Genomic DNA, 26,655 nt, shown 5'->3' with positions numbered 1-26,655 from the left:
AGACTCATTTTTTTTTTTTTTTTGTGACTCCTGTGGTTTCTAAATCTGTGGTCTGCAAGAACCCAGCTCTTTCACATGCTGACAATTAATGGTGAGCTCAGCACATTTAAACAAAGGCTGCAGGCTGTATTCTCACCATGGATAAGGACGACAAACGTTTAACAGTTAGTAGAACACTTGAGACCTATCCGTTGGTATTTACAGACACAAATAAAATATAAGCATTATAAAAGCATGACACTATTGCAATGCTGGTAATTTGCGCAAAACATGTTTTCAGTGTTCAGGTAGAGGCCAGGAGGTTCCCGTCCAATATTTGACAGTACAGTAGATGGCAGAAGTGTGGACTCGTGTCACATGCCTTGGACTCAAGTCAGACTCGAGTCATGACTTTGATGACTTTAGACTCGACTGCCCCAAGTGGAGGAGTTCAAGTACCTAGGAGTCTTGTTCACAATTTGGGAAAGACTGGATCGTGAGATCGACAGGCGGATCAATGCGGCGTCTTCAGTAATGTGGACATTGTTCCGATCTGAAGAAGGAGCTGAGCCGGAAGGCAAAGCTCTCAATTTACCGGTCGATCTATGTTCCCATCCTCACCTATGGTCATGAGCTTTGGGTCATGACCGAAAGGACAAGATCACGGGTACAAGCGGCCGAAATGAGTTTCCTCCGCCGGGTGGCGGGGCTCTCCTTTAGAGATAGGGTGAGAAGCTCTGCCATCCGGGAGGAACTCAAAGTAAAGCCGCTGCTCCTCCACATCGAGAGGAGCCAGATGAGGTGGTTCGGGCATCTGGTCATGATGCTACCCGAACGCCTCCCTAGGCAGGTGTTTAGGGCACGTCCAACCGGTAAGAGGCCATGGGGAAGACCCAGGACATGTTGGGAAGACTATGTCTCTCGGCTGGCCTGGGAACGCCGAGGGATCCCCGGGAAGAGTTGGACGAAGTGGCTGAGGAGAGGGAAGTCTGGGCTTCCCTGCTTAGGCTGTTGCCCCCGCGACCCGACCTCGGATAAGCGGAAGAAGATGGATGGATGGATGGATGGATAGACTCGACTTGACAAAATGTAAAGAGACGTGCAACTTGACTTAGACTTTAACATCAATGACTTGTGACTTGACTTGGACTTGCTACTTTCCCCAAAACCCAAAGATCAAAAAGTATTCAGGAGCGTTCCGTATCTTTCATTTTGTACATGTGTGTCTGTCAGCGTGTGTGCTCTCAGTACAACAGCCAATCAAATTAGATATGCGTTGTTTTCATCCCACAACATTCATCCAATCAAATTGCAGGACCACCAACAAAGAAGAAATGTCAAACAACGCGGCAGTGAGAAAAAATAATGTCAAAGTTGGCTTCGTTCGGGTATAAAAACTACGACTTGGTCAACAAAAAACTAATTGCGGTATGCAAAACATGCAGATCGAATATTACAGACGGAGACGCAACAACTTCCAACTTCATTCGACATTTGAAGATGCACAAAGAAGGGTACGTTTTGAATGTAAGCTAACGTTTATTGGCTGAGTAACGTGACTTTTATTTGCTTTGTAGTTAAATCAGTGAGGCTGTAAACTCACTGCTAATGTTATGACCATAGACAACTTGGTGATCCGCTCCACTCAGTGCAATTCATTTGACAGGAGCAAGGAACTGTCAGCGCATTTAATTCATATTACCTTACTGAATACCACTGATTTTCACGCGCTTTTTTTGTCATATGTGTAGCTATGATAAATGACACATGTTTTGGCGTGTTTTATTATTCATAGATTGCTTAACAGTAATAGAATATTGTTATATGCTATAAGTGACCAGACGTCCGAGGTCAAAACTGGGAATACTTTTTTGGGGGGGCGTGGCTAAGATGCACGCGCAGTAGTTTGCCTCTGCAGTTACTCCGGTGAAAACTGTAAGATTTAATTTAAATTCTGCTTTTTTTTTTTTTTATTGAAACTAACAATGCTTGGCCAACTATATAGATGCCTATCACTCTGGGTGAGTTAGACTCTATCAAAATATAGATAAAAACCATTATGCCCAAGACACGAAGAGGGAAGCAATCAGAGTCACCTGTGGCCATAAACGAGCTCGAGGCTAGCTCTGAGATGGCGTCATCAACTTTGGAGAAGTTGCTGGATAAGATACTCGAGTCTATAAACAAACGTTTTGACATGCTTGAGGAAAAGTTTGAGGCTCTTACAAGCAAGTAGGCGGCACTGACCAACAGAATGGAGGACATGGAGCAGCAAGGTTCCGAACACGAGCGCCGCATTGAAGCGCTCAAAAAAAAATTGACTCAAACGCAGAAGAGGAACGAGAAATTGGCAGCTAAAAAAGACGAATTGGAAGGGTGCTCAAGACGTAATGACATAAAAATAGTCGGGATACCAGAGCAAGAAAAAAAGGCAAGACTTACGGATTTCGTTGCGGACCTGATACCAATGTTGTTTGGAGCGAGTAACTTCTCCAAGCCAGTGTTGGTGGACCGGGCGCACCGTGTCCCGCTCGCTCGCTATGGTGACTGCAAGCGCCCAAGGAGCATCATCGCAAGAATACATGTACACTTCTACCAGGATAAGGAGCTACTTCTTCGACTGAGCCGCGACAAGGAGCTGATCTACAAAGGCCTGCGCGTGTTCCTGTTTCCAGATTACACTGCCGAGGTGACAGCGCAAAGACGGGCCTTTCGAGAGGTAATGAACATGCTGCGGGAGAAGGAAATCAAGTTTATGCTATGTTTTCCAGCTCAACTGCATGTGGAGTACAACGACCAGGTAAAGGTGTTTGCCTCTCCTACAGACACTAAGACCTTCATTATAAAACATCTTAGTGACTAATCATCAATAACGGCTCTACCACACAAGGCTTATGATAAGTATAAAAGTAGAAATACACTTTTTCACTTCGCTGCCGAGCTATTGCTTGGAGCAGTGAACGCAACTACGAGCATGCGCCCTGCGCCTGAAGATGGGGGACTTTTTGACTGGGGAATTGTCCAACACGACGTCTTATGGACAACATCACAATGGAGATTTCACTCCAAAACATTGAACTGCACACAATGGGAACAGAGGGAGGGGGGGATCAGTGGGGCGTTTGTGCTGTGTATGTGTGAATCTGAGCATGAATGTGGAGGAAAGAGATGCACAATCATATTTCATACTACTAATTACTAAGTTTTTTTTTCATGTAAAGATAACAAACCCTAAAACACTATAATGTCAACTTGTAAGAAAAAAATAACACTAGTTTCATGGAACGTTAGGGGCTTAGCCAAAAATATTATCACGACAGACAGCGGCAACGAGGGTGAATTCGGCGATCGCCTTCTAACCAATGATTGCATCTTTTGATCACTGGTGCAACTTGAATCTGTTGATTGGTATGTGTTTGTTTGGCATTAAATGTGGGTGGAGGGAAAGGCTGGATGCAAATATAGCTACAAATGAGGCATAATGATGCAATATGTACATACAGCTAAATAAATAAATGATAAATGGGTTGTACTTGTATAGCGCTTTTCTACCTTCAAGGTACTCAAAGCGCTTTGACACTGCTTCCACATTTACCCATTCACACACACATTCCCACACTGATGGAGGGAGCTGCCATGCAAGGCTCCAACCAGCACCCATCAGGAGCAAGTGTGAAGTGTCTTGCTCAGGACACAACGGACGTGACGAGGTTAGTACTAGGTGGGATTTGAACCCGGGACCCTCGGGTTGCACACGGCCACTCTCCCACTGCGCCACGCCATCCCTAGCCTAGATAGCATGTTAACATCGATTAGCTTGCAGTCATGCCGTGAGCAAATATGTCTGATTAGCACATAAGTCAATAACATCAACAAAACTCACCTTTTTGATTTCGTTGACTTTATCGTTGGAAATGCATCTGCTTTGAGTGTCGCAGGATATCTACACATCTCTGTGCCATCTCTGTCGTAGCATCGCTATCGTCGGTAAAGTGTGCAGAACAAACGAGGGACTTTCGCATCTTTTGACCACAGGTGCAACTTGAATCCGTCGATTGGTATGTGTTTGTTTGGCATTAAATGTGGGTGGGGGGAAAGGCTTGATGGAAATATAGCTACAACTCAGGCATAATGATGCCATATGTACATACAGCTAACCTAAACAGCATGTTAGCATCAGATAGCATGCCGTGACCATTGATTTGTCTGATTAGCACACTCCACGTAAGTCAACTTGAATCCGTCTATGTTCGTGTTGTTACACCCTCCGACAACACACCGACGAGGCATAATGTCTCCAAGGTACGGAAAACAGTCCAAAAACGGAAAATAACAGAGCTGATTTGACTTGGTGTGTGTAATGTGTATGAGAAAATGGCAGATTGCTTCCCGTTGTAACGTCACGGGTGAAAAGTCATTGCTCCGACAGCGAACAATTGAAAGGCGTTTAAATCGCCAAATTCACCCTTTTAGAGTTCGGAAATTGGTTAAAAAAAACAAGTTTTTTTTCCTGCAACATCAAGGTATATATTGACGCTTACATAGGTCTGGTGATAATGTTCCCCTTTAAAAGCAGATGTTGTATTCTTACAAGAAACACATCTTTATAAAGACAACCAACACAAACTTAACACTAGCTGGATATCGCAGGTTTATCATGCACCCTTTACTTCACAAGCTAGAGGGGTAGCTATTTTATTTAATAAAAATGTGCCTTTCATACTTACATCAAAAATAATTGACCCTAATGGAAGATTTATTTTATTGAATGGTCATATTACATCCTATCCAGTAACTTTTTTGAATATCTATGGCCCAAACACCGATGACTCAAACTTATCATCGAGTCTTTGATTTACTTCCTGATTATAGCTCCTCTCATATCTACATTGGTGGTGATTTTAACTGCCTTTTGGATCCCACTTTAGATAAATTGTCAACTAAATCTCATGTAACTGATAATTCAACTAAAACTATTAATAATCTTATGAGATCAAGAAATATCGTAGACATATGGAGAGTAAAACACCCTAATAAAAAAGGGAGTATTCATTTTACTCCACTTTACACAATTCTTACATGAGAATTGACTACTTTTTCGTGGAAGCCTCTGCCCTCTCCAATGTCAGTAATCCTGAGTACCATAGTACAATCATCTCAGATCACAGTCCTGTGAGTTTGCAGATCCAAATTGATCTCCTTAAAATCAAACACAATGGAGATTTAATCCACAATTATTATTATATGAAGATTTTAAAGAGTATATAAACAGGATTATCCAAGATTTTATTGAGGTGAATGATAACGGAGAGGTCTCAGACTCCACATTGTGGGAAGCCCTTAAAGCAACTGTGATGGGATATAACAATTCATTTGAAAACTCAAAACAAAGAGAAGCAAGAAAAAGGCAGAAAGAATTAGCAAAAGAAATTAAAGAAATGGAAGAAATTCATAAAATGATCTTTTGCACTCTGACTACAATGAGATGCTGAAACTGAAAAATGAATACAACTCTCTTCTTCACGGGGAAGTATCTAAACTCTTGCTGAAAAATAAACAAAAACATTTTGAAATATCCGATAAACCACAAAAACTTCTGTCTAGACAGCTCAAAGGAGTTCAAGCCAAAGATGCTATTCATAAAATATGCTCAAAATTAAGAATGTCTTCAAAGACTTGTATTCCGAATTATTTAAATCTAGTTCAGCTATATCGGCTATTGATTTTAATTATTTTTTTTACCTCATTAAACCTACCTCAACTGAGTGCAAATCATCAGCATTCTTTAGACAACACTATTTCAACTGAAGAACTGCAAAAAGCACTGAAATCTTTCTCCGTGAATTAAAGCCCTGGTCCAGATGGATTTGGTGCGGAGTTTTATCAAGCTTTTAGTGAAATACTGTCCCCTATAATACTTAGAATGTTAAATGATTCTTTCGTAAACAACAAAACTTCCAAAATCTTTGTATGAAGCCCATTTATGTATATTAATTACCTAAAAAGGGAAAAAATCCACTCGATCCAGCCAATTATAAACCTATCTCCCTGCTCAATTTAGACCATAAGATTCTAACTAAGGTACTTGCAACAAGGTTTAAGCAACCACATAACAGAAATTATTCATCCGGATCAGGTCAGTTTCAACCCGGACAGACCTTCTTTTGGCAATGTACGGAGATTACTTAATGTGTTGTACTCAGACTGCACAGGAAACAAAAAAGGCCGCTGTCCTGAGTCTGGATGCTCATAAAGCTTTTGATTCAATTGAGTGGGCTTATCTTTTTCATGTTCTCAAAATATTTGGGTTGGGAGAACATTTTATAAAATTCATTTTGCACCAAAATTATATGTCATAACTAATATTGTAATATCGGATAGTTTTGAATTACATTGTGGCGTGAAACAGGTTGACTGCCTTTCGCCCTTACTTTTCAATTTGGCCCTCGAACCACTGGCTATTGGTTTAAGAATGAACTGTAATATTAAAAGATTTTCAGTGGGCTCATCAGAGAGTCTCATCTCACTTTATGCAGATGATGTACTTCTTACACTTAATGAGACAGAAATTGCATTACCACTTCTTTTAGAATATGTAGACTCTTTTGGTAGAATATCTGCTTATAAAATAAACTGGTCCAAATGTGAGCTTATGATCCTAGGAGATAATGTTAAGATCAGTCAAAATCCAGTTAAAGTTGCAAAAAATTACATATCATATCTCGGCTTGAAAATATCTAAAAAATTATGAATCATTACTAAAGTTGAACTTTACTGAAGCCTTTGAGAAACTGAAAGTGTATATTGAGTATTGGAAGACCCTACCTTTCTCTATGTTAGGCAGAGTGAATGCTATCAAAATGATCACTCTGCCAACATTTATTTATCTTTTTCCAAATTTACCAATTCTAATTCCTGCAGATTTTTTCCAAAAACTTGAATATTTAGTTCTAGATTTTGTGTGGGGATATAAAAAACGCATAATATCCAAAAAGCAGTTATTATAATCTGTAAAGGAAGGGGTACTGGGTCTTCCAATGTTCAAAAATTAATATTGGGCCTCAAATCTGAACGCACTGACCTACTGGAAGATGGAGTTCCCAAAGAATCCATCCATCCATTTTCTACCGCTTATTCCCTTTCGGGGTCGCGGGGGGCGCTGGCGCCTATCTCAGCTACAATCGGGCGGAAGGATGAATCTCTTAATTCTGCTCCCTTATGGCGGAAATTGGAACTGTAGTCATTAGTTAAATAAATAAATGGGTTGTACTTGTATAGCGCTTTCCTACCTTCAAGGTACTCAAAGCGCTTTGACACTACTTCCACATTTACGCATTCACACACACATTCACACACTGATGGAGGGAGCTGCCATGCAAGGCGCCAACCAGCACCCATCAGGAGCAAGGGCGAAGTGTCTTGCTCAGGACACAACGGACGTGACGAAGTTGCTACTAGGTGGAATTTGAACCAGGGACCCTCGGGTTGCGCACAGCCACTCTACCACTGCGCTATGCCGTCCCCTAGTTAAACCTTATACATCATTGCCATCTCTACTTTTTACTAAACCAGTCTCTTCAATTAAATCAATAAGCCATAGTGTAGTAGTACGAAATTCTATCAAAATTATTTCTAAAATTAAAAAACAATTGAATATTTCCAACGTAACTATATATTCACCAATATGTCACAATCATGCATTTATTCCACTGATTACGGATAAAACATTTTTTTAAATGGTACTCAAATGGAATTAAATGCATAAAAGACATTTATGTCGAGGACAGTCTTGTGTCATTTGAGCAATTGCGAATCAAATTTAATTTGTCCCAAGTCAGTTGGTTTTGCTATTTGCAGGTACAAACATTTATTAAAGAAAACATTTCAAAGTCTCAGCTGGTAAATGAAAAACATCCTCTTTTAGAATTATTAAATGTATCACCCACAAGTAAAAAGCTTATCGCTAAATTTGCCAGCTGCTTCATTATGCCCATGACATCAGCAGACAGTGTTAAAAGAACATGGGAACAAGAACTAAGAACAACAATACCCAATCAGCAATGGGAACAGACACTCTCTCAAATTCACAAGTGCTCAATTAACAGCTGACATAGGCTCATGCAGTTTAAAGTGATTAATCGTTTTTACTATTCTAAAGTTTTATTACACAAATCTTATCCTGATACATCTCTACTTTGTGATAAATGTAAATCTGCTGATGGATCATTGTCTCACTCGTTTTGGGGATGTCCAATCATTCAATCATTTTGGTCCAGCATTTTCTTTTTTTACTCGGGGGTATATCAGAGAAAACTTGTCACTGACAGGGATATAATCTCGTTTGGGTGGTCTTCAGAAACACAAAAGCTTCCAAAATATATTACAAGTGTGTTGCAGCTTGGGACGGTATTAGCCAAAAGACTCATTCTCAGAGACTGGAAAACCCCATCTGCACCCAACTTCAGGAACTGGTTAAATGAACTTGTGAATGTAATGACTCTTGAAAAAATAAGATTTATAAATTCTACAAATATGAATAAATGGGAACTAACCTGGAAACCTTTACTGACATATATTGAATCATAACTCATAGACATAAAAAAACTGCCATTTTTTAGTAATTGTATTACTTTTTTTTTGTTGTTATTATTTTTTGTATTAATTCTACATTACACTTGCTTTTTTTGTCACTTTTGATATGGTTTTGTCATGGTTTACTTGCTTTTTTTGTGATGTGATTATTGTTTTGTATTAATCAAGCCCTTGGGAGGTGATCTTGTGATCACTTCCTGAGGATCCTTGATGCCGAGTAATATTCATCCGTTTTGCTGTGGTCTAGATAGCCTGCTGATCATGAACCGCAGCAGGATGCATGGATATATATATATATATATATATATATATATATATATATATATATATATATATATATACATACATACAATATTTTAATATCTTTTCTAATAATGTCTATACTGCTAACCTTGAGTTGTTAAAGTTCGAGTGCACCTCTCTCCTCAAGTGTGTGAGTCTGTATGAGTGGATGTGTGCCTGTATGAAGGGTTTGCGTGAGCAAAGTATGACTGTTTAATGTCATTTTAACTGTAAAATCTAATAAAATATATTTGCAAAGAAATAAAAAAGAAAAAAAAGAAAAAAAACAAACAAAAAAAAACTGGGAATATAATCCCAGTGAAAGGGTAAAAAAACGGTCAGCTATTTTTAAGTTCAAGAAACAATATGATTAGGTTATATATAAATGAGTATATCCTACATAAACAATGTCTGAATCAATTAGATATATATATATCTTAGGGACCTATAGACTGTATCTCTGTTGCTGCAACAGCAGAGAGTTTATTCTGTCTTGACACTTTGTATTGATATTTTGTATTACATTCTTCCCTTAAATGATGTTTACAGTGATTGTTTTATATGTATTTTTTATGCATGTCGTTTTGGATAAGAGCGTCTGCCAAATGCTTAAACATAAACATATATAAACACCTGAAAGTCTTTATATCAGCCAATACCACCGATATGTTTCACTGGATTCAGAATAAAACCCAATTCTGTCTTACCCAACAATGTTAGTATTTGAATATTGTAACTTGAAGACTTATTCCTGGTTACAATTATACTGCTAAGAAAGTAGTGTCTTATATTTTGCCTAAAATGAGAATGCATCATAATCAGTGGCACCTGGTGCATTTTGTTTTAGGTGGGGCTGAAAGTTTGTAAACCCCACCCGTTTAGGTGCGTCATTCTCTCCCAGAAGATTTCTTTGTGTTTTTCACATAAAATATTGAAAATCTTTGCTCCTTCTCAACTCTGTGGTGATATTATTTTCCCAAAATACAACCAATAGTACGTTAATGTTAAATCTTACTAGTGAAAAGTAATCCCCTGATTCCTATTTTCAACAGTCCGCTCATTTGAGCTCATTTCTCACATGCCTTCACCCATCCAAGATTAGCTACCCCCGCGATCCCTTCCTCCAGGCCCTTCTACCAGCTAAGTTGCGTGTTCAGAGACTCCTTGCTCACCCTTCAGGCAGCCCTTGAGGTGGCTATAGAGAGAGAGAGAGATGCTGTGCACCAGTGCTCAGAGGGCCGTGCTTGGTGATACACCTTTGGTGAAAGAACAAATGCTGCCGTACCGGATGCCGGGTGCCCCAGTATGGATGGAGGTGTTGACCCATTTGTTTCCTCTCAGCCACCCTACGTGACGATCGATGCTCAAGACATACGTTGCACGGCATTAGTGGACACAGGGTCCTCTGTAAAAATAATGAAGCCAGGGGTGGTGCCTAGACGGGTTGCCGATTTGCCCACATTAGTAAAGCTTCAGAGAGTCACCGGAGAAAAGACACCAATGAAGTTGTGGTGACTCTGGGGGTGGGGAACACATCTGTTCAGCTGTCATGTGGGTTGCTAATCTGGAAGACTGCATTCTTGGGGTGGATCTGCTTGGAGCATTGGACTGTGTCATCGACGTCAAGAGGGGTACCGTCACCTTCCCAGATGGGCATGTTATTCAGATGTGCAGGCAAGCCCCCTCATTCAAGCTGCCAAGGCGTCACATTAGCGGTCAAAAAGACAGTCAACCCCTTTGTCTATCCTGCTACTGCTCCACAGATGGCTATGCTGCAACCCCCATTATGGCTGTTGTACAACCCGACAATGGGGAAGAATGCCGATTGTGAGAGAGGTCTGGGAGAAAAACTGCAATAGATTGACCCAGAGTAAACAAGAACAGCTGTGGCAACTCTTGCTAGATTACAAGCACTATTTTTCGCTCTCTGAAGATGATGTCGGTCAGACAGACCTCATCCATCACAATATTGACACAGGGGATGCCCACCCAATCAGGATGAGACCAACTTGGCTTCCACTGGCCCGTGAAGCTGCTGCTAATAAGGGCCTACAAGAGATGCAACGTGCTGAAATTATTGAGCCCTCTACGAGTCCCAGAGCATCGACGGTTTTAATGGCCCCAAAGAAGGGGGAAAATGAGTGCCACTTCTGTGTCAACTTCAGACCCTCGATACTCAAAACAGCGTTCAAAGACATGTTGGAGCTGTGGGGATAAGTCCTCTTGGTTTTCATCTCTCGACCTGCGCCGTGGCTATTGGCAAGTGACCGTAGCCTTGACACCAGACCCAAGACAGCTTTTATTACCACAACAGGCCAGTGGCGGTTTAGGGTGCTTCCGTTTGGTCTTTGCAACGCACCTGCCATGTTCGACAAGGTACTCGCTGGCATTACACGCCAAGAGTGTGTTGATGACGTCTTGGTTCATGAGGCAGCCCTGGCAGGTCTCAGCCATGTGCTGGAGTGGGTGAAAGCAGCAGGCCTAAAACTACAGCCCCAGAAATGCTGCTTTTTGTTGGCGGAGGTGGAAAGGACATCATACCCGAGAAGGTGCGCACTGTGAAGGAGTGGCTCACTCCGAGGTCGGTCCATGAGCTACAGAGTTTCCTTGGCCCAGTGTCATATTACAGGCGGTTTGTGAAGGGATTCCCCTGCATCGCTGCTAGCCTGTTCTGGTTGCTGCAAAAGGGCGAGTCGTTTACCTGGACTGAAGAGTGTCAGACAGCATTCAGCTCACTGCAGAGAGTCCTTGTAGAGGCTCGCATCCTCTATCCACTTAACTCCAGTCTTCCCTTTGTCTTTGACACTGGAGCCAGCAGTGTTGGCTCCGGAGCGGGGCTGTCACAGGTGACACCTGAAGGTGAGAAGGTGATCGAAGAGCATAGCAGGACATCTAACAAGACCAAACGGCGCTATTATGTGACCCGGCGGGAGATACTTGTGGTAGTGACTGCTGTCAGTCACTTCAAATATTACTTGGGCGGACTTCATTTCACAGTCAGAACCGACCACGTTGCTTTGCAGTGGATTATGTCCTTCAAAGAGCCAGAAAGCCAGCTGGCATGCTGGATTGAGGAGCTACGACTTCACCAGGGCCCAGGAGCATTACATGCCAATGCTGATGTAGTCCTTCGCCGGCCCTGCTACGTAAATAACTGCCAATTTTGTGATAAAAAGGACAACTGGGGGGGCTCCAGCCAAAGGATTTGTGTGCGGTGGTGGATGCAAGGGGGCCAACTGATGGACAGCTGCAGCCACTCCACTGCAGTGGAGTGGGAGCTTGGATAAGAAGAGGACAATGACATAAGGCTCGTGCGCGCATGGGTTGTTGGGCAGCGGTGACCACTGTGGGAGAAGACTGTTGTGCTCTCACACGCTACAAAAGGCTTCTGGTCAATGTTCAAAACCCTGTGTATGTCTGATTGTGTTCTACAAAGAGGCTGGAGAGAACTACCCACAGGGGAAAGCCCCTGGAAAATGGGGATTCCAAAAACTTTGAGAGAGTCGGTCCTACAAGCGGTGCACTGGGCCCCGAGATCTGGGCACTTTGATATCTCCAAAACCTTAAGCCGCCTCCACCATGCCTTTTATTGGGGTCAACACAAAATAGATGTGGTTGACTATTGTGAGCATTGTGAGAGCTGTGTGGCAAATAAGGGCCCTGCAGACAGATCACATGCACAGATTCAGCAAATCCCTGCGTGCTTTCCTATGGAAAGGGTGGGTATAGATGTCCTTGGACCCCTTCTCTCGCACAAAAAGAGGTAACGGCTTATCCTCACAGTAACGGACTAAAGTTGTCTGGAGCATACAGCCTGCCCGACCAAGAAGCTGAAACTATGGCAGATGCGCTGTTGGAAGGAACGTTCAGCAGGTTTGGTGCTCCAGAGATCATTCACACCGATCAAGGCAGAAACTTTGAGTCAAGGCTTTTTGCAACTTTGTGCGAGAAACTTAGCACTCAGAAGACCCAGACCACACCCTTGCACCCACAGAGTGACGGGCTTGTGGAGAGATTTAACTGCACCTTGGTACACCAGTTGGTAATTGTCAAAACTAAACATCAGCGGGACTAGAATTGCAATGTTCCCCTCGTGCTGATGGCATACAGGTCAGTTGTTCATGACTCTACTTCTTGCTCCCCGGCCCTTTTAATACTGGGTCGACAGATCCACACACATGCAGAAATGATGATGGGTAGACCCCCGGACGCACCAGCTGGTCCGCCAGGAGCTAAGTATACTAAGAGACTACAAGACTGGCTGGAGTCAGCCCATTAATTTGCTAGGAACCAACTGACAACACACAAACTGCTTCACGTCGATGCACAGTTGCTGTCTTGCTGCCGCGGGCTGTGAAAGTGCTTGATTTAAAAAAACAGCAAAGCAAACTTTTTAAAATGTTAAAATTGCTAAAGATTACTTTAATTGTCGCAGCCAAAATTGCAATCGTGATTACAGTTGAAAATAAATCTGCAAGCAGTGTTGAATGGGCCCTTGCACACTTGTGCAACTTCGGGTTTATGTGAGTCGACGGGCACGAATAACCCATGCAGTCTTGTTCTTCCAAATGCCACAATCCAAATTTCCGGAAGATCGCAGCATGTGAAAGAAAGTTATGACTGGTATAATTTTTTACCACGATGGGACGAAATTGGTGTCAATTGGGGCAAAAAACTATTTAGTCAGCCACCGATTGTGCAAGTTCTCCCACTTAAAATGATGACAGAGGTCTCTAATTTTCATCATAGGTACACTTCAACTGTGAAAGACAGAATGTGAAAAAAAAATCCAGGAATTCACATTGTAGGAATTTTAAAGAATTTATTTGTACATTATGGTAGAAAATAAGTATTTGGTCACTTCAACCAAGGAAGATTTCTGGCTCTCACAGACCTGTAACTTCTTCTTTAAGAAGCTCTTCTGTCCTTCACTCGTTACCTGTATTAATGGAACCTCTTTGAACTCGTTATCTGTATAAAAGACACCTGTCCACAGCCTCAAACAGTCATACTCCAAACTCCACTATGGCCAAAACCAAAGAGCTGTCGAAGGACACCAGGAAAATAATTGTAGACCTGCACCAGACTGGGAAGAGTGAATCTACAACAGGCAAGCAGCTTGGTGTGAAAAAATCAACTGTGGGAGCAATCATCAGAAAATGGAAGACATACAAGACCACTGATAATCTCCCTCGATCTGGGGTTCCACGCAAGATCTCATCCCGTGGGGTCAAAATGATCATGAGAACGGTGAGCAAAAATCCCAGAACCACACGGGGGACCTGGTGAATGACCTGCAGAGAGCTAGGACCAAAGTAACAAAGGTTACCATCAGTAACACACTACGCCGACAAGGAATCAAATCCTGCAGTGCCAGACGTGTCCCCCTGCTTAAGCCAGTGCATGTCCAGGCCTGACTGAAGTTTGCCAGAGAGCACATGGTAGAATGTCATGTGGTCAGGTGAAACCAAAATAAAAATTTTTGGTATAAACTCAACTCGTCGTGTTTGGAGGAAAAAGAATACTGAGTTGCATCCCAAGAACACCATACCTACTGTGAAGCATGGGGGTGGAAACATCATGCTTACGACTGATCCGTAACACGGAAAGAATGAATGGGGCCATGTGTCGTGAGATTTTGAGCCAAAACCTCCTTCTTTCGGTGAGAGCTTTGAATGGTTGACCAAATACTTATTTTTCACCATAATTTACAAATAAATTCTTTAAATTCCTAAAATGTGAATTCCTGGATTTTTTTTTTCACATTATGTCTCTCACAGTTGAAGTGTACCTATGATGAAAGTTACAGACCTCTGTCATCATTTTAAGTGGGAGAACTTGCACACTCGCTGGCTGACTAAATACTTTTTTGCCCCAGTGTATATCGATAAACGCGATATAGAAAATGACTATATCGTGATATTCGAGTATACGTTCTCACGCAGTTGCTTTTAGCTGCGGGCATTACACTACAGGCTCTTCCCACTCCTTCTTGTGTCTCCTTCTCACAGACAGCAAGTGCACAAACTTACATAAGTCACATACTTTCACATCATACGTCACATATGTATACGCCCTTACGGAGCAGAGAGGTAACAGACTTGGTCATGTTAGCTGTGATGCTAGTGAAGCCGTGCGATTGATAAAAGAAGGTGTGAATGAAGGAATAATTAATTCCCAAGAAAAACAGCAGGGGGTCCATCGTCTGCCGGTGGTTTGGTTTCAAGCGGGAATATGTCGCATAGACAACTTTAATTTGTCAAGTGTGGGGCACAAGCGTTGCTACCAAAAGTAACATTACTGCTAATATGTAGCATCATTTGAAAAGTCACCTGCTAATAACTTTAATAAATGCAGTTTTGGTCAAATGACTTAGTTGTGATTTCCTTCTCTGCATGAAAGTTTAAAATGAGCATATATTAATGCAGTATGAACAAGAATGTTTTAATGTAGACACATAGAATCATCATACTGCTGCGATTATATGTATCAAGGGTTCATTCAAGGCTAAGGCAAAATATCGAGATATATATCGTATATTGCGATATGGCCTAAAAATATCGACTTATTAAAAAAAGGCCATATCGCCCAGCCCTTGTGTCAATATCAATATCAAGTCGTGCTCAGGCCACAGGGTCCTTAAAGCCTCATATCAGTTTGGAAGGAGATCTGGCCATCTGAATTGAAATAAGCACAGTTTGATGGTTGATGGCAAGCAGCAGTTTTTGCTGCCAGGCACAGCTTGGCCACCATGAAAGGGTACTAATAGGTACTGACCCACCCGCCACTTTATGATCAAAATCTGAATTTGTGGACCCATGTTATAAATATTAAAAGCTTTGTGGCGAACCATCAGTTCAAAGTTTTGGCGCCCTGCCACACCCACATCCTATATTCTAGGCAAAAGTATTTTGCGATTTATCATCGCCATCAGTTCACCATCCATCATTTTAACCGCGGTTTAAGTAGGACAATCATCTTTGGCCTAAAAATGGCAAACAAAAACCAAGATGGCCAACATCCTGTTTTTTTTTTAATTTCTATTATGAGTTCTTGTGACATTTATGTGCGTCCTGTCATGATAAACTTCCCTAGCGACTTTTGTGACAATATGGAAATCTGGAGGTAGGGTTTTTTTTTTTTGTAATTTTAAAGGTGGCGCTAGAGATTCAATTTGGAAATTCCGTGTTTGGGACCCCAAAATATATATATTTTTATCAGACTTTCAACATTTGGTGAGTTTTCGTGAATGATAATGCCTCAAATTGAGATCAAAGTTGGAGAACAATAACAAAAAAAAGCAATTTTAATAGGGACTTAGCTGCTCCGGCCCCAATAGGTTTGCAGCCCTACTTGATTCTGTAAGAGGTATTTTTTATCCATAGTTTTGAGATTAACAGTACTTTCCAAAAGAGACATAACTAATTTATGTACTACACGGTAGGGGTGCAATGATGTGTCCACATTGTTGACAAACATCTACAATAAAATTTGTCACAGACAAATACTTTGGTGGACAAAATCGATGATGTCATCACTAGGGTTTTTCCAACAGAAACAAACATGCGCGGGTTAGCGTGAATACTAACCGACATTGACAGGAAGAGAAAAATGGGCAACACTCATGTGGGTGAGAACATGGCGAGTATGGTAACATTTCAGCCTAAACACACCAAAGACATAAATAACTTGCTCAGTTTGAAAAGTGGACCTTGCTCTATGTCAGTGGTTCTTAACCTGGGTTCGAGCGAACCCTAGGGGTTCGGTCAGTCGGCCTCAGGGGTTCGACGGAACCTCCGTCCAAACCTGACTAAATAACAAGTTCAATGTTTTATTATTATAACCAAAAGACAGCAATCATTTCCATGAGATTATTTTCTAATACAAGTGTTTTGGCACACTTACAATGACAAAAAAAACAACTTGTTTTCCATGAGCTCTGTACAAGGTAGGGGTTGGAAATAATTTGCACCCCTTTCCGATATCGCATTTTGGTACCACTAAAACATTCACATGTTGCACAATGAGATGTAAACATGGGATCATGTGTACATTCCTGTAACTTTCTGTTTGTAAAATATAAATGTATCTTTATTAGTATTTCTTTAATATAGTAACATCATTAAATTAAGAAAAAAACGTTTTATTTTTTACTAAAGAAGGGTTCGGTGAATGCGCAAATGAAACTGGCGGGGTACGGTACCTCCGACAAGGTTAAGAACCACTGCTCTATGTGATGCAGGTGCATTTAAAGCAAAGGAAATGTCGGACATCGAGAGGATGCGATCTGTGCTCTTGTCAGTTAGCTTTTTACCGAGCTAAATAACAATGGAGAGACAAAGTTGAATGAAAAATACATTTTAACTATTATTTTTGCCAAAGTCCAGCAGCTACAGGTTGTCTATTTCAATTGTATTAATTTACTTGTTAGGAACTTCAGGTACCCGGCAGTAAGTCGGACACGTTTCCAGTGAGGGTTGGACTCCGCCAAGGCTGCACTTTGTCACCGATTCTGTTCATAACTTTTATGGACAGAATTTCAAGGCGCAGTCAAAGCGTTGAGGGGTTCCGGTTTGGTGGCCGCGGGATTAGGTCTCTGCATTTTGCAGATGATGTGGTCCTGATTGTTTCATCCTATGGTCATGAGCTTTGGGTCATGACCGAAAGGACAAGATCACGGGTACAAGCGGCCGAAATGAGTTTCCTCCGCCGGGTGGCGGGACTCTCCCATGGAGATAGGGTGAAAAGCTCTGCCATCCGGGAGGAACTCAAAGTAAAGCCGCTGCTCCTCCACATCGAAAGGAGCCAGATGAGGTGGTTCGGGCATCTGGTCAGGATGCCACCCGAACACCTCCCTAGGGAGGTGTTTAGGGCACGTCCAACCGGTAGGAGGCCACGGGGAAAACCAAGGACACGTTGGGAAGACTATGTCTCCCAGCTGGCCTCGGAACGCCTCGGGATTCCCCGGGAAGAGCTGGACGAAGTAGCAGGGGAGAGGGAAGTCTGGGCTTCCCTGCTTAGGCTGCTGCCCCCGCGACCCGACCTCAGATAAGCGGAAGAAGATGGATGGATGGAACCTCAGGTTATTAATCAGCGTCACTTTGCAGTGCAAAGAAGAAAGGCACACTAACAAACTTTAATCACACCAACATTAGGCAATATGGTGCAGATATCATAATAGAATGCATATGCAATATATTAGAGAGCTAACATTTCCAGGAGTTAATCAATAACCAATAATATACTTATGTGCAGCTTTTTAAACACATCATTATCACAAAATGCACTTTTCTTTTTGAGAAGGTAGATAGCTTTGGTGTTGATTTGTTGTTATGGTTGGTATTCTAACTGTCTTGTTTACGTAAAAAAATACTTAGCACTTTCCTGCGCTTGCTTTTAGATGGGAAAGTTTCACAGTTATTTTTATTATTTGATTTTAAATGGTAAAAGTTTTACAGTTGTTTTTATTTTGCAACCGCCTAATAAGCAGAACTATGTTGACAGTTATGAATAAATAAATAAATATTCCACAATGAAGTAGTCATCATTATTGTTTGTGGTCATTGAGGGTCAGAGTGATTATGCTTATACCTTTTTGCTTCAGTCAAATACAAATTCATGAGTAATCTTTATTTAACTGTTAAAAGGAAATGTCAATAAAAAATTTTACCGTTCGCATGCATACTGTACATGTATGTACATTTTGTTAAACTCACTGAAGGAAGGTTATACTATTGTTATTCCTTTTTTGTCAGAAGTTCTTTTTCATCCACTCAATTTATCTGCACAACCAAGAGAAGGGGAACTGCACTTTTCTTTTGGAAAAATCATTTTCAATCATTATAAGAGACAAGAATATTTGTAAATAAACGTAACTAAAAGTCCTCTTACAATGAAGTCACTCGCCACGTGTACATGGACATTTATTTAATCTCATCATCATTCAAATTAGAATGTTACTGTGTACATGGACCCTGGGAAAAAAATGTATCTGATTATGACTTGCATTTTCTTGCATGACACCTTAAATCGGAATACTTTACTTTGACATGTGCAGAACCTAAAATAAACGGAAAGGTGTGTTATCAATTGTGCTATGGCGCCATCTTTTGGACAACTTTTACTCACTGCAGGTGCTGACTAAGCAGTCACTTCCACTGTAAACAAACATGGCCTTGTGCATTTCTGCTTTTTTAACGTTATCACAGTATTTATGTATCATTTTTTTCCTTCTGCTCACTACTTTTGTTTTACCTCTCTTTTTGAGATGGAGCTGTTCTGTGCGTTTTATGTTGTGATTATGTACAGGTTACGGCTCGTCTTTATGTTACGACATTCTGTATATGTTCCTGAGGCTAACAGTTAGTACTTGAAGCAGCTATAATGATGTAAATAAAGATAGTCAATAAGACGACAACTGGATCCTTTCTTTTATTGTTACATCGACACATGACACTCCTGACCATACTTTAGTTGTTGCTAGTCTTGTTTTACAGCAACAAACTCAACAGTATATAACGCTACAGTATGTCTGTACATGTCGAATGAGACCTAATCCCGCGGCCACCAAACCGAAACCCCTCAACGCCTTGACTGCGCCTAGAAATTCTGTCCATAAAAGTTATGAACAGAATCGGTAACAAATGACAGCCTTGGCGGAGTCCAACCCTCACTGGAAACGTGTCCGTTTTACTGCCGGCAATGCGTACCAGGCTCTGACACTGATCGTATAGGGAGCGAACCGCCACAATCAGACAGTCTGATACCCCTCTCCAGTACACATGAATAAACCTTACCGGGAAGGCTGAGGAGTGTGATCCCACGATAGTTGGAACACACCCTCCGGTCCCCCTTCTTAAAGAGAGGGACCACCACCACGGTTTGCCAATCCAGAGGTACCGCCCCCGATGTCCACACGATGCTGCAGAGTCTTGTCAACCAAGACAACCCGACAGCATCCAGAGCCTTAAAGAACTCCGGGCGGATGTCATCCACCTCCTGGGCCTTGCCACCGAGGAGCTTTTTAACTACCTCAGCAACCTCAGCCGCAGAAATAGGAGAGTCCACCACAGATTCCCCAGGCACTGCTTCCTCATGGGAAGACGTGTTGGTGCGATTGAGTAGGTATTCGAAGTATTCCTTCCACCGATCCACAACATCCGCAGTTGAGGTCAGCAGAGCACCATCCACACCACACACGGTGTTGACTGTGCACTGCTTTCCCTTCCTGAGGCGGCGGATGGAGCTCCAGAATCGCTTCGAAGCCGTCCGGAAGTTGTTTTCCATGGCTTCTCCGCACTCTTCCCATGTCCGAGTTTTTGCCTCCGCGACCGCTGAAGCTGCACACCGCTTGGCCTGTCGGTACCTGTCCACTGCCTCCGGAGTCATATGAGCCAAAAGAACCCGATAGGACTCCTTCTTCAGCTTGGCGGCATCCCTCACCGCTGGTGCCCACCAACGGGTTCTCGGATTACTGCCACGACAGGCAACAACTACCTTGCGGCCAGAGCTCCAGTCAGCCGCCTCGACAATAGAGGTGCGTAACATGGTCCACTCGGACTCAATGTCCAGCACCTCCCTCATGACATGTTCAAAGTTCTTCCGGAGGTGGGAATTGAAACTCTCTCTGACAGGAGACTCTGCCAGACGTTCCCAGCAGACCCTCACAATGCGTTTGGGCCTGCCAGGTCTGTCCGGCATCCTCCCCCACCATCGCAGCCAACTCACCACCAGGTGGTGATCGGTAGAAAGCTCCGCCCCGCTCTTCACCCGAGTGTCCAAGACATGAGGCCGCAAATCTGATGACACAACTACAACGTCGATCATGGAACTGCACATATGGACACCCTTATATTTGAACATGGTGTTTGTTATGGACAATCTGTGATGAACACAGAAGTCCAATAACAAAACACCACTCGGGTTCAGATCCGGGCGGCCATTCTTCCCAATCACGCCTCTCCAGGTTTCGCTGTCGTTGCCAACATGAGCGTTGAAGTCCCCCAGTAGGACAAGGGAATCACCCGGGGGAGCACTGGCCTCAAGTGTATCCAAAAAGGGTGGGTACCCTGAACTGCTGTTTGATGCGTAAGCACAAACAACAGTCAGGACCCGTCCCCCCACTCGAAGGCGGAGGGTGGCTACCCTCTCGTCCACTGGGTTGAACTCCAACGTACAGGCTTTGAGCCAGGGGGCAACAAGAATTGCCACCCCAGCTCGTCACCTCTCACTGCGTGCAACGCTAGTGTGGAAGAGAGTCCAGTCCTCTCGAGAGAAGTGGTTCCAGAGCCCTTGTTGTGCGTCGAGGTGAGTCCGACTATATCCAGCCGGAACTTCTCTACCTCGCGCACTAGCTTAAGCATCTTTCCCCCTTACAGCTAGCTTATGTAGCCGAGGATCAGACCGTCAAGTGCCCTGACTTCGGCCGCCGCCCAGCTCACAATGCACCCGACCTCTATAGCCCCTCCCATGAGTGGTGAGCCCATTGGAGGGGTGGCCCACATTGCCTCCCACGTTGCCTCTTCGGGCTGTGCCTGGCCAGGCCCGATGGGGTCAGGCCCGGCCACCAGGCGCTCGCCAACCTGCCCCAATTCCTGGCCTGGCTCCAGAGCGGGGCCCTGCTGACCCGCGTCCGGGCGAGGGAAATCTGAGTACACTTTGCTGTTTATCCATAGAAGTCTAGAAGTTAGGCTTTTAATCCAATTAAATGTGTCCAGGTGCATATACTGTAGCCATTGAGAGTTTGTCTATCCCGCCCATAAAGTACTCTAATTATTCATCCTAAAAATACAAACAATACTCCATTTATATTGTGTGACCTGAATATTAGCAAAGTATTAGTTATCCATCCATTTTCTACCGCTTATTCCCTTTTGGGGTCCGGGGGGCGCTGGTGCCTATCTCAGCTACAATATTGTTATTATAAGCGCCAACAGGTACAAAAAATGTTATCTGCACTGTGGTCACCGAGAGCTGAATAGCTTGTTACTGCTATATTGACATAATCAGCTGGTAAACTGCGTCCTCGCCTCGGAGGTTGTGAAAGTTTATTTTAAATCTTAAACAATACCTCTCACCTTGATAGTAGAAGGATGAGGACACGATGACACTTGTGATTTAGGGCTATATAAATAAACATTGATTGATTGATTGAATGATTGATAATTTGACAAGTTGGTCAATTTAGACCAGGCAATGGCGAGAAAGACACCAAAAGACACTTGGTTCTACTCTGCTTTGTTGTTCGTGAGGATTATGAGTCATAGTTCACACACACACACACACACACACACACACACACACACACACACACACACACACACGCACACACACACACACACACACACACACACACACACACACACACACACACACAAAAAAAAATATACGCCACACAAACACCCCCCCCAACCCAACGCCCTCGACGCAAATCCCATAGGGGTGATGAATGGATGGTCAGCACCTGAAGAGCTGCGGCCTACCACCATGAACTTGAACTACCTTCCCTCAGTTGCTAGGTATCTTGAGATGTATGTTGTAATATGTATATGTGCTTTGCTATGGAGGTTTTTTCCCACTCCAGACTGGGCCCCATTAGGAGCCCAGTCTAGATTGTATTTTTTTACTCATCCTTCCCCAGCGTTTATCTTTTTCCCATCTTTTAGGGGGCGCCTTATGGCGACCCATCAGTGTTCTTGTTCTGTAACCCTGTACACTGTTTGTTTGTCTAATCTTGAACAGGTTTGTGCTGAAAACAAAGTTTTGTTGTACTTGTGCAATGACAATAAAGACCTATCCTATCCAAACCCTTGCCTATATGCTTAAAATGAGCAAAATACATAGATATTCAATGCTATTATGAATGTGCCTGTTACAATATTACAAATATACTTACAGTGTGTATATAAAAGTTGGATGGAGGTGTTTGGATGTTTTTATTAAACGCTTTATAGGAAGAATAGAGCAACTCCTGTAGGCTCCATTGTACGCACGCTTTTGCTCGCATTTATTTACTAGTTACAATGTATAAAATGTGTTTTGTCAGTCCGTAAATGTTGATGCATATGCAAAAGTAAAATATATTAATCTGTACAGTAAATCGATTTATATCTCCACCTTATTGCTCTTTATACTGCACTACAACAAGCTATTGAAACGAAACTTCGTTCTTATCTGTACTGTAAAGTTCAAATTTGAATGACAAAAAAAGATATCTAAGTCTAAGTCTAAATAAAATTATAAACGTGTTCTTGTCTTGGATAAGGATTGTGAACCATAGGCAACATTTTAAAAAAAAATCAGTTCCCCTTGAAAATACCTGTCTATTTGAAACAAGGCTCAGACCAATAATTGCTGATACAGTCTTAGAATTAAGATGCATCGTATTTCCTTGAATAGCCGCCGGGGCGCTAACTAATTTAAAACCTCTTTTCCCTCCTGCGCTCATTCAAAGCATGCGGTATAAGTGAGCAGGCGCTAATCATTTTATAACCTCTTCTCAACCCTGCGCTTACCAATGGCATGCAGTAAAAAAAAATAATTCTGCGTCCGCGGCCCGTTGGTTGGGGACCACTGCTCTACAGCATGACATCGCGCTCACTTTTGCACCATGCTATCTGCGTGCTGGCTGGACGCATGCATTTCGCTGCTTCTCATACGAGATTGCAATGCATACTTGGTCAACAGCCATACCTTTTACACTGATGGTTGTGATATAAACAACTTTAAAACTCTTATTAAAATGGGCCACACTCTGTGAACCCACACCAAGCCCATTTCTGGAGAGCATTTGCTCTCCAGAAATGGACATATGCAGGGCATATGTTCTCCAGAATTGTGTTTGGTGTGGGTTCACACAGTGTGGCGCATATTATTAAGAGTGTTGAAGTTGTTTTATATCACAACCATTAGTGTGATCTGTATGGCTGTGGCACAAGACCCCTGGTTTACACACAGTAAAAGCAAAAATACTCCTCCGCCATTTTGAAATGATGGCAGGGGAAGGGTCACTTGTCACGTCACAAATTTGACCCGGCGGTAAAGGTAAGCATGCGCTTACTAATTTGGGGAGCCAGTTTTGCCCGCCCGTATTTCAAGGCAGGCGCATATTACATGCCCGGCGGCTATTCAATGAAATGGTACTTCATATTCCCGGTGTAAAACAAATTGACAAGAGGAAATTGTGTTTCTCGGATCCAAAGTTTTTCCTCAAACAACTTAAAAGTAGCCCTGCGAGACAACATTAAGATAAAGAACATACACACATAAAAAAGATTTGTGCAGCCTCGCTGGTGGCTTTATCGCTTGACAGTTCCCCTGCAATAATCCTGAGCTTAGGTTACTGAGATAGCACGCTTATAAATGTCCCATTTTACCCGACTGTCCATCAACTGTGTTCTCCTCTATGGCTGGGATTATTTGAACTCGGTGCCTGCTCACCTCACTTTCCCGGCAGTTATTTTGAGTGTTATCGCTCTTTTCATTTCGCTGACATTCTGTGTGCTCCCGTCAACACATTGTTCCTTGCTATCTGCGGGGCTGCAGCTTTGGCGATGAGCTAGCTCATGAACAAAGAGGGAGTCCCGACTACATCGAATATTGAGCTTACTGCACATTCTCATGGCTCCAAAGAGGCCAACAATTGGATTCTTACAATTTTGATGTAAAAACAAACATGCAGGGTGACAAGAACATGAAATGAACTCAAAAGATAATTCATACCTATGGATAATGTGCTGGCTCTGGAGATAGTCGAGTGCGAGTGTCATCTCACAAAGATACAATTTGACTGCATCCTCGCTGAATTGGACACTCTGTTGCAGGTGGTAACGGAGGTCTCCTCCAAGCAGGAGGTCCACTACCATGAACATGTCCTCTTCATCCTGGAATGAGTACCTGAAGGGTATTGGGTCACAAAAAGGAGTTAAAGAAGACACAACTACCACAGCTGGGTATTTAACACACAAGCAGCAAAGCCGTACAGTACAGCATGCATGTACAATGTAAGAAAAGCAAGCATTACTTGTGTAAAACTACACTCTATATAAGGGTTATTCAGCTAAGATTTTTTTTTTGTTATTTTTTTTTGGGTGGGGTTGAGGGGTATTGTTAGTATATTTTATTACATTTGTGTATTCCGGAATACCAGCATTCTTTACAGTTTACATTTGGTTTCCATCCATCCATCCATCCATTTTCTACTGCTTGTCTCGTTCGGGGTCAGTTGGTGCTGGAGCCTATCTAAGCTACAGTCGGGCGGAAGGCGGGGTACACCCCGGACAAGTCGCCACCTCATCGCAGGGCCAACACAGATAGACAGACAGCATTCACACACTAGGGCCAATTTAACCTACTCAGTGGCCTAGTGGTTAGAGTGTACACACTGAGACCGGTAGGTTGTGAGTTCAAACGCCGGCCGAGTCATATCAAAGACTATAAAAATGGGACTCATTACCTCCCTGCTTGGCAGTCAGCATCAAGGGTTGCAATTGGGGGTTAGATCACCAAAAATTATTACCGGCCGTGACACCGCTGTTGCCCACTGCTCCCCTCACCAGGTAGTGAACAAGGGGATGGGTCGAATGCAGAGGACAAATTTCACCACACCGAGTGTGTGTGTGACAATCATTGGTACTTTAACTTTAACTTTAGTGTTGCCAATCAACCTATCCCGAGGTGCATGTCTTCGGGGGTGGGAGGAAGCCGGAGTAACTGGAGGGAACCCGTGCAGTTACGGGGAGAACATGCAAACTCCACACAGAACAATCCAGAGCCCGGTACTGAACCCAGGACCTTCGTATTGTGAGGCACACAAACTAACCCCTGACCCACCGTGCTGCCCTGATTTTGGTTTATTTGTTGTTATTTACTTACTGTTTTAAGGACCTTCTGCAACAGCACTAAGAATCGTGTACATAAATGTGAGCATCTCTCAAGTTTTTTTAACTTAACTCGCGAACCACCAGTTTAATGATGAAAAAGAGAGGACCTAAAATGGAACGTTGTGTAAAAGTACTAGTAAAGAAGTTGTACAAATGACGAATGACTACATCTGCAGTGACTGTCAAAAAAGAGAGGAATTAGGGAAGTTTCTTAAGGAATGCCTCAGTTGTAAATCACAAGTTTACACCCCGATGTTATAATTGCTAGGTTAAAATGTAAATACAAAGACCTGCCAATGTGTTTACAATGGTCCAAGTATACAACAGGAACAAGAAGGTTTTTAGAAATTAGCAGCAAAAAGAAAATGTTTTTCTCTCAAGTATCGAAATGACTGGGGCTGGTATGGTGCCATTTCTAGCCTGAATTGGGATACTCGAATTTTCCATTAATTCATACATTTTCTACCGCTAATCACTTTCAGGGTCGCTAGAACATAGCTCAGCTGCATTTTGGTGGTAAGAGATGTACACCCTGGACAAGTCGCCACCTCATCGCAGGGCCAACACAGATAGACAGAAAACATTCACACTCACATGCACACACTAGGGCACATTTAGTATTGCCAATCAACCTATCCCCAGGTGCATGTCTTTGGAGGTTTGAGAAAAAAACAGAAGCACCTACTGTGGGGCAAAAAAGTATTAGGTCAGCCACCGATTGTGGAAGTTCTCAAACTTAAAATGATGACAGAGGTCTGTATTTTTCATCATAGGTACACTTCAACTGTAAGAGACAGAATGTGAAAAAAAAATCCAGGAATTCACATTGTAGGAATTTTAAATAATTTATTTGTAAATTATGATGAAAAACAAGTATTTGGTCACTTCAAAAAAAGGAAGATCTCTGGCTCTCACAGACCTG

The 26,655-nt window shown here is 42.6% G+C and overlaps 1 protein-coding gene across 2 annotated transcripts in view; it reads right to left on the bottom strand.

Moving 5' to 3' along the window:
- LOC133559280 (serine/threonine-protein kinase 32C-like) overlaps window positions 1-26,655 on the bottom strand; it is a 237,311-nt gene that overhangs the window by 56,295 nt on the left and 154,361 nt on the right. For both annotated transcript variants that reach the window (XM_061910889.1, XM_061910888.1), the window contains exon 5: window positions 24,574-24,747. In XM_061910889.1, the coding sequence (XP_061766873.1) occupies window positions 24,574-24,747 (174 nt within the window). The remainder of the gene's footprint in view (window positions 1-24,573; window positions 24,748-26,655) is intronic.

The sequence above is a fragment of the Nerophis ophidion genome, linkage group LG09, assembly GCF_033978795.1.
Source record: "Nerophis ophidion isolate RoL-2023_Sa linkage group LG09, RoL_Noph_v1.0, whole genome shotgun sequence".
In the NCBI taxonomy this organism is placed as follows: domain Eukaryota; kingdom Metazoa; phylum Chordata; class Actinopteri; order Syngnathiformes; family Syngnathidae; genus Nerophis; species Nerophis ophidion.
This window is presented reverse-complemented; position numbering and strand designations above follow the sequence as displayed.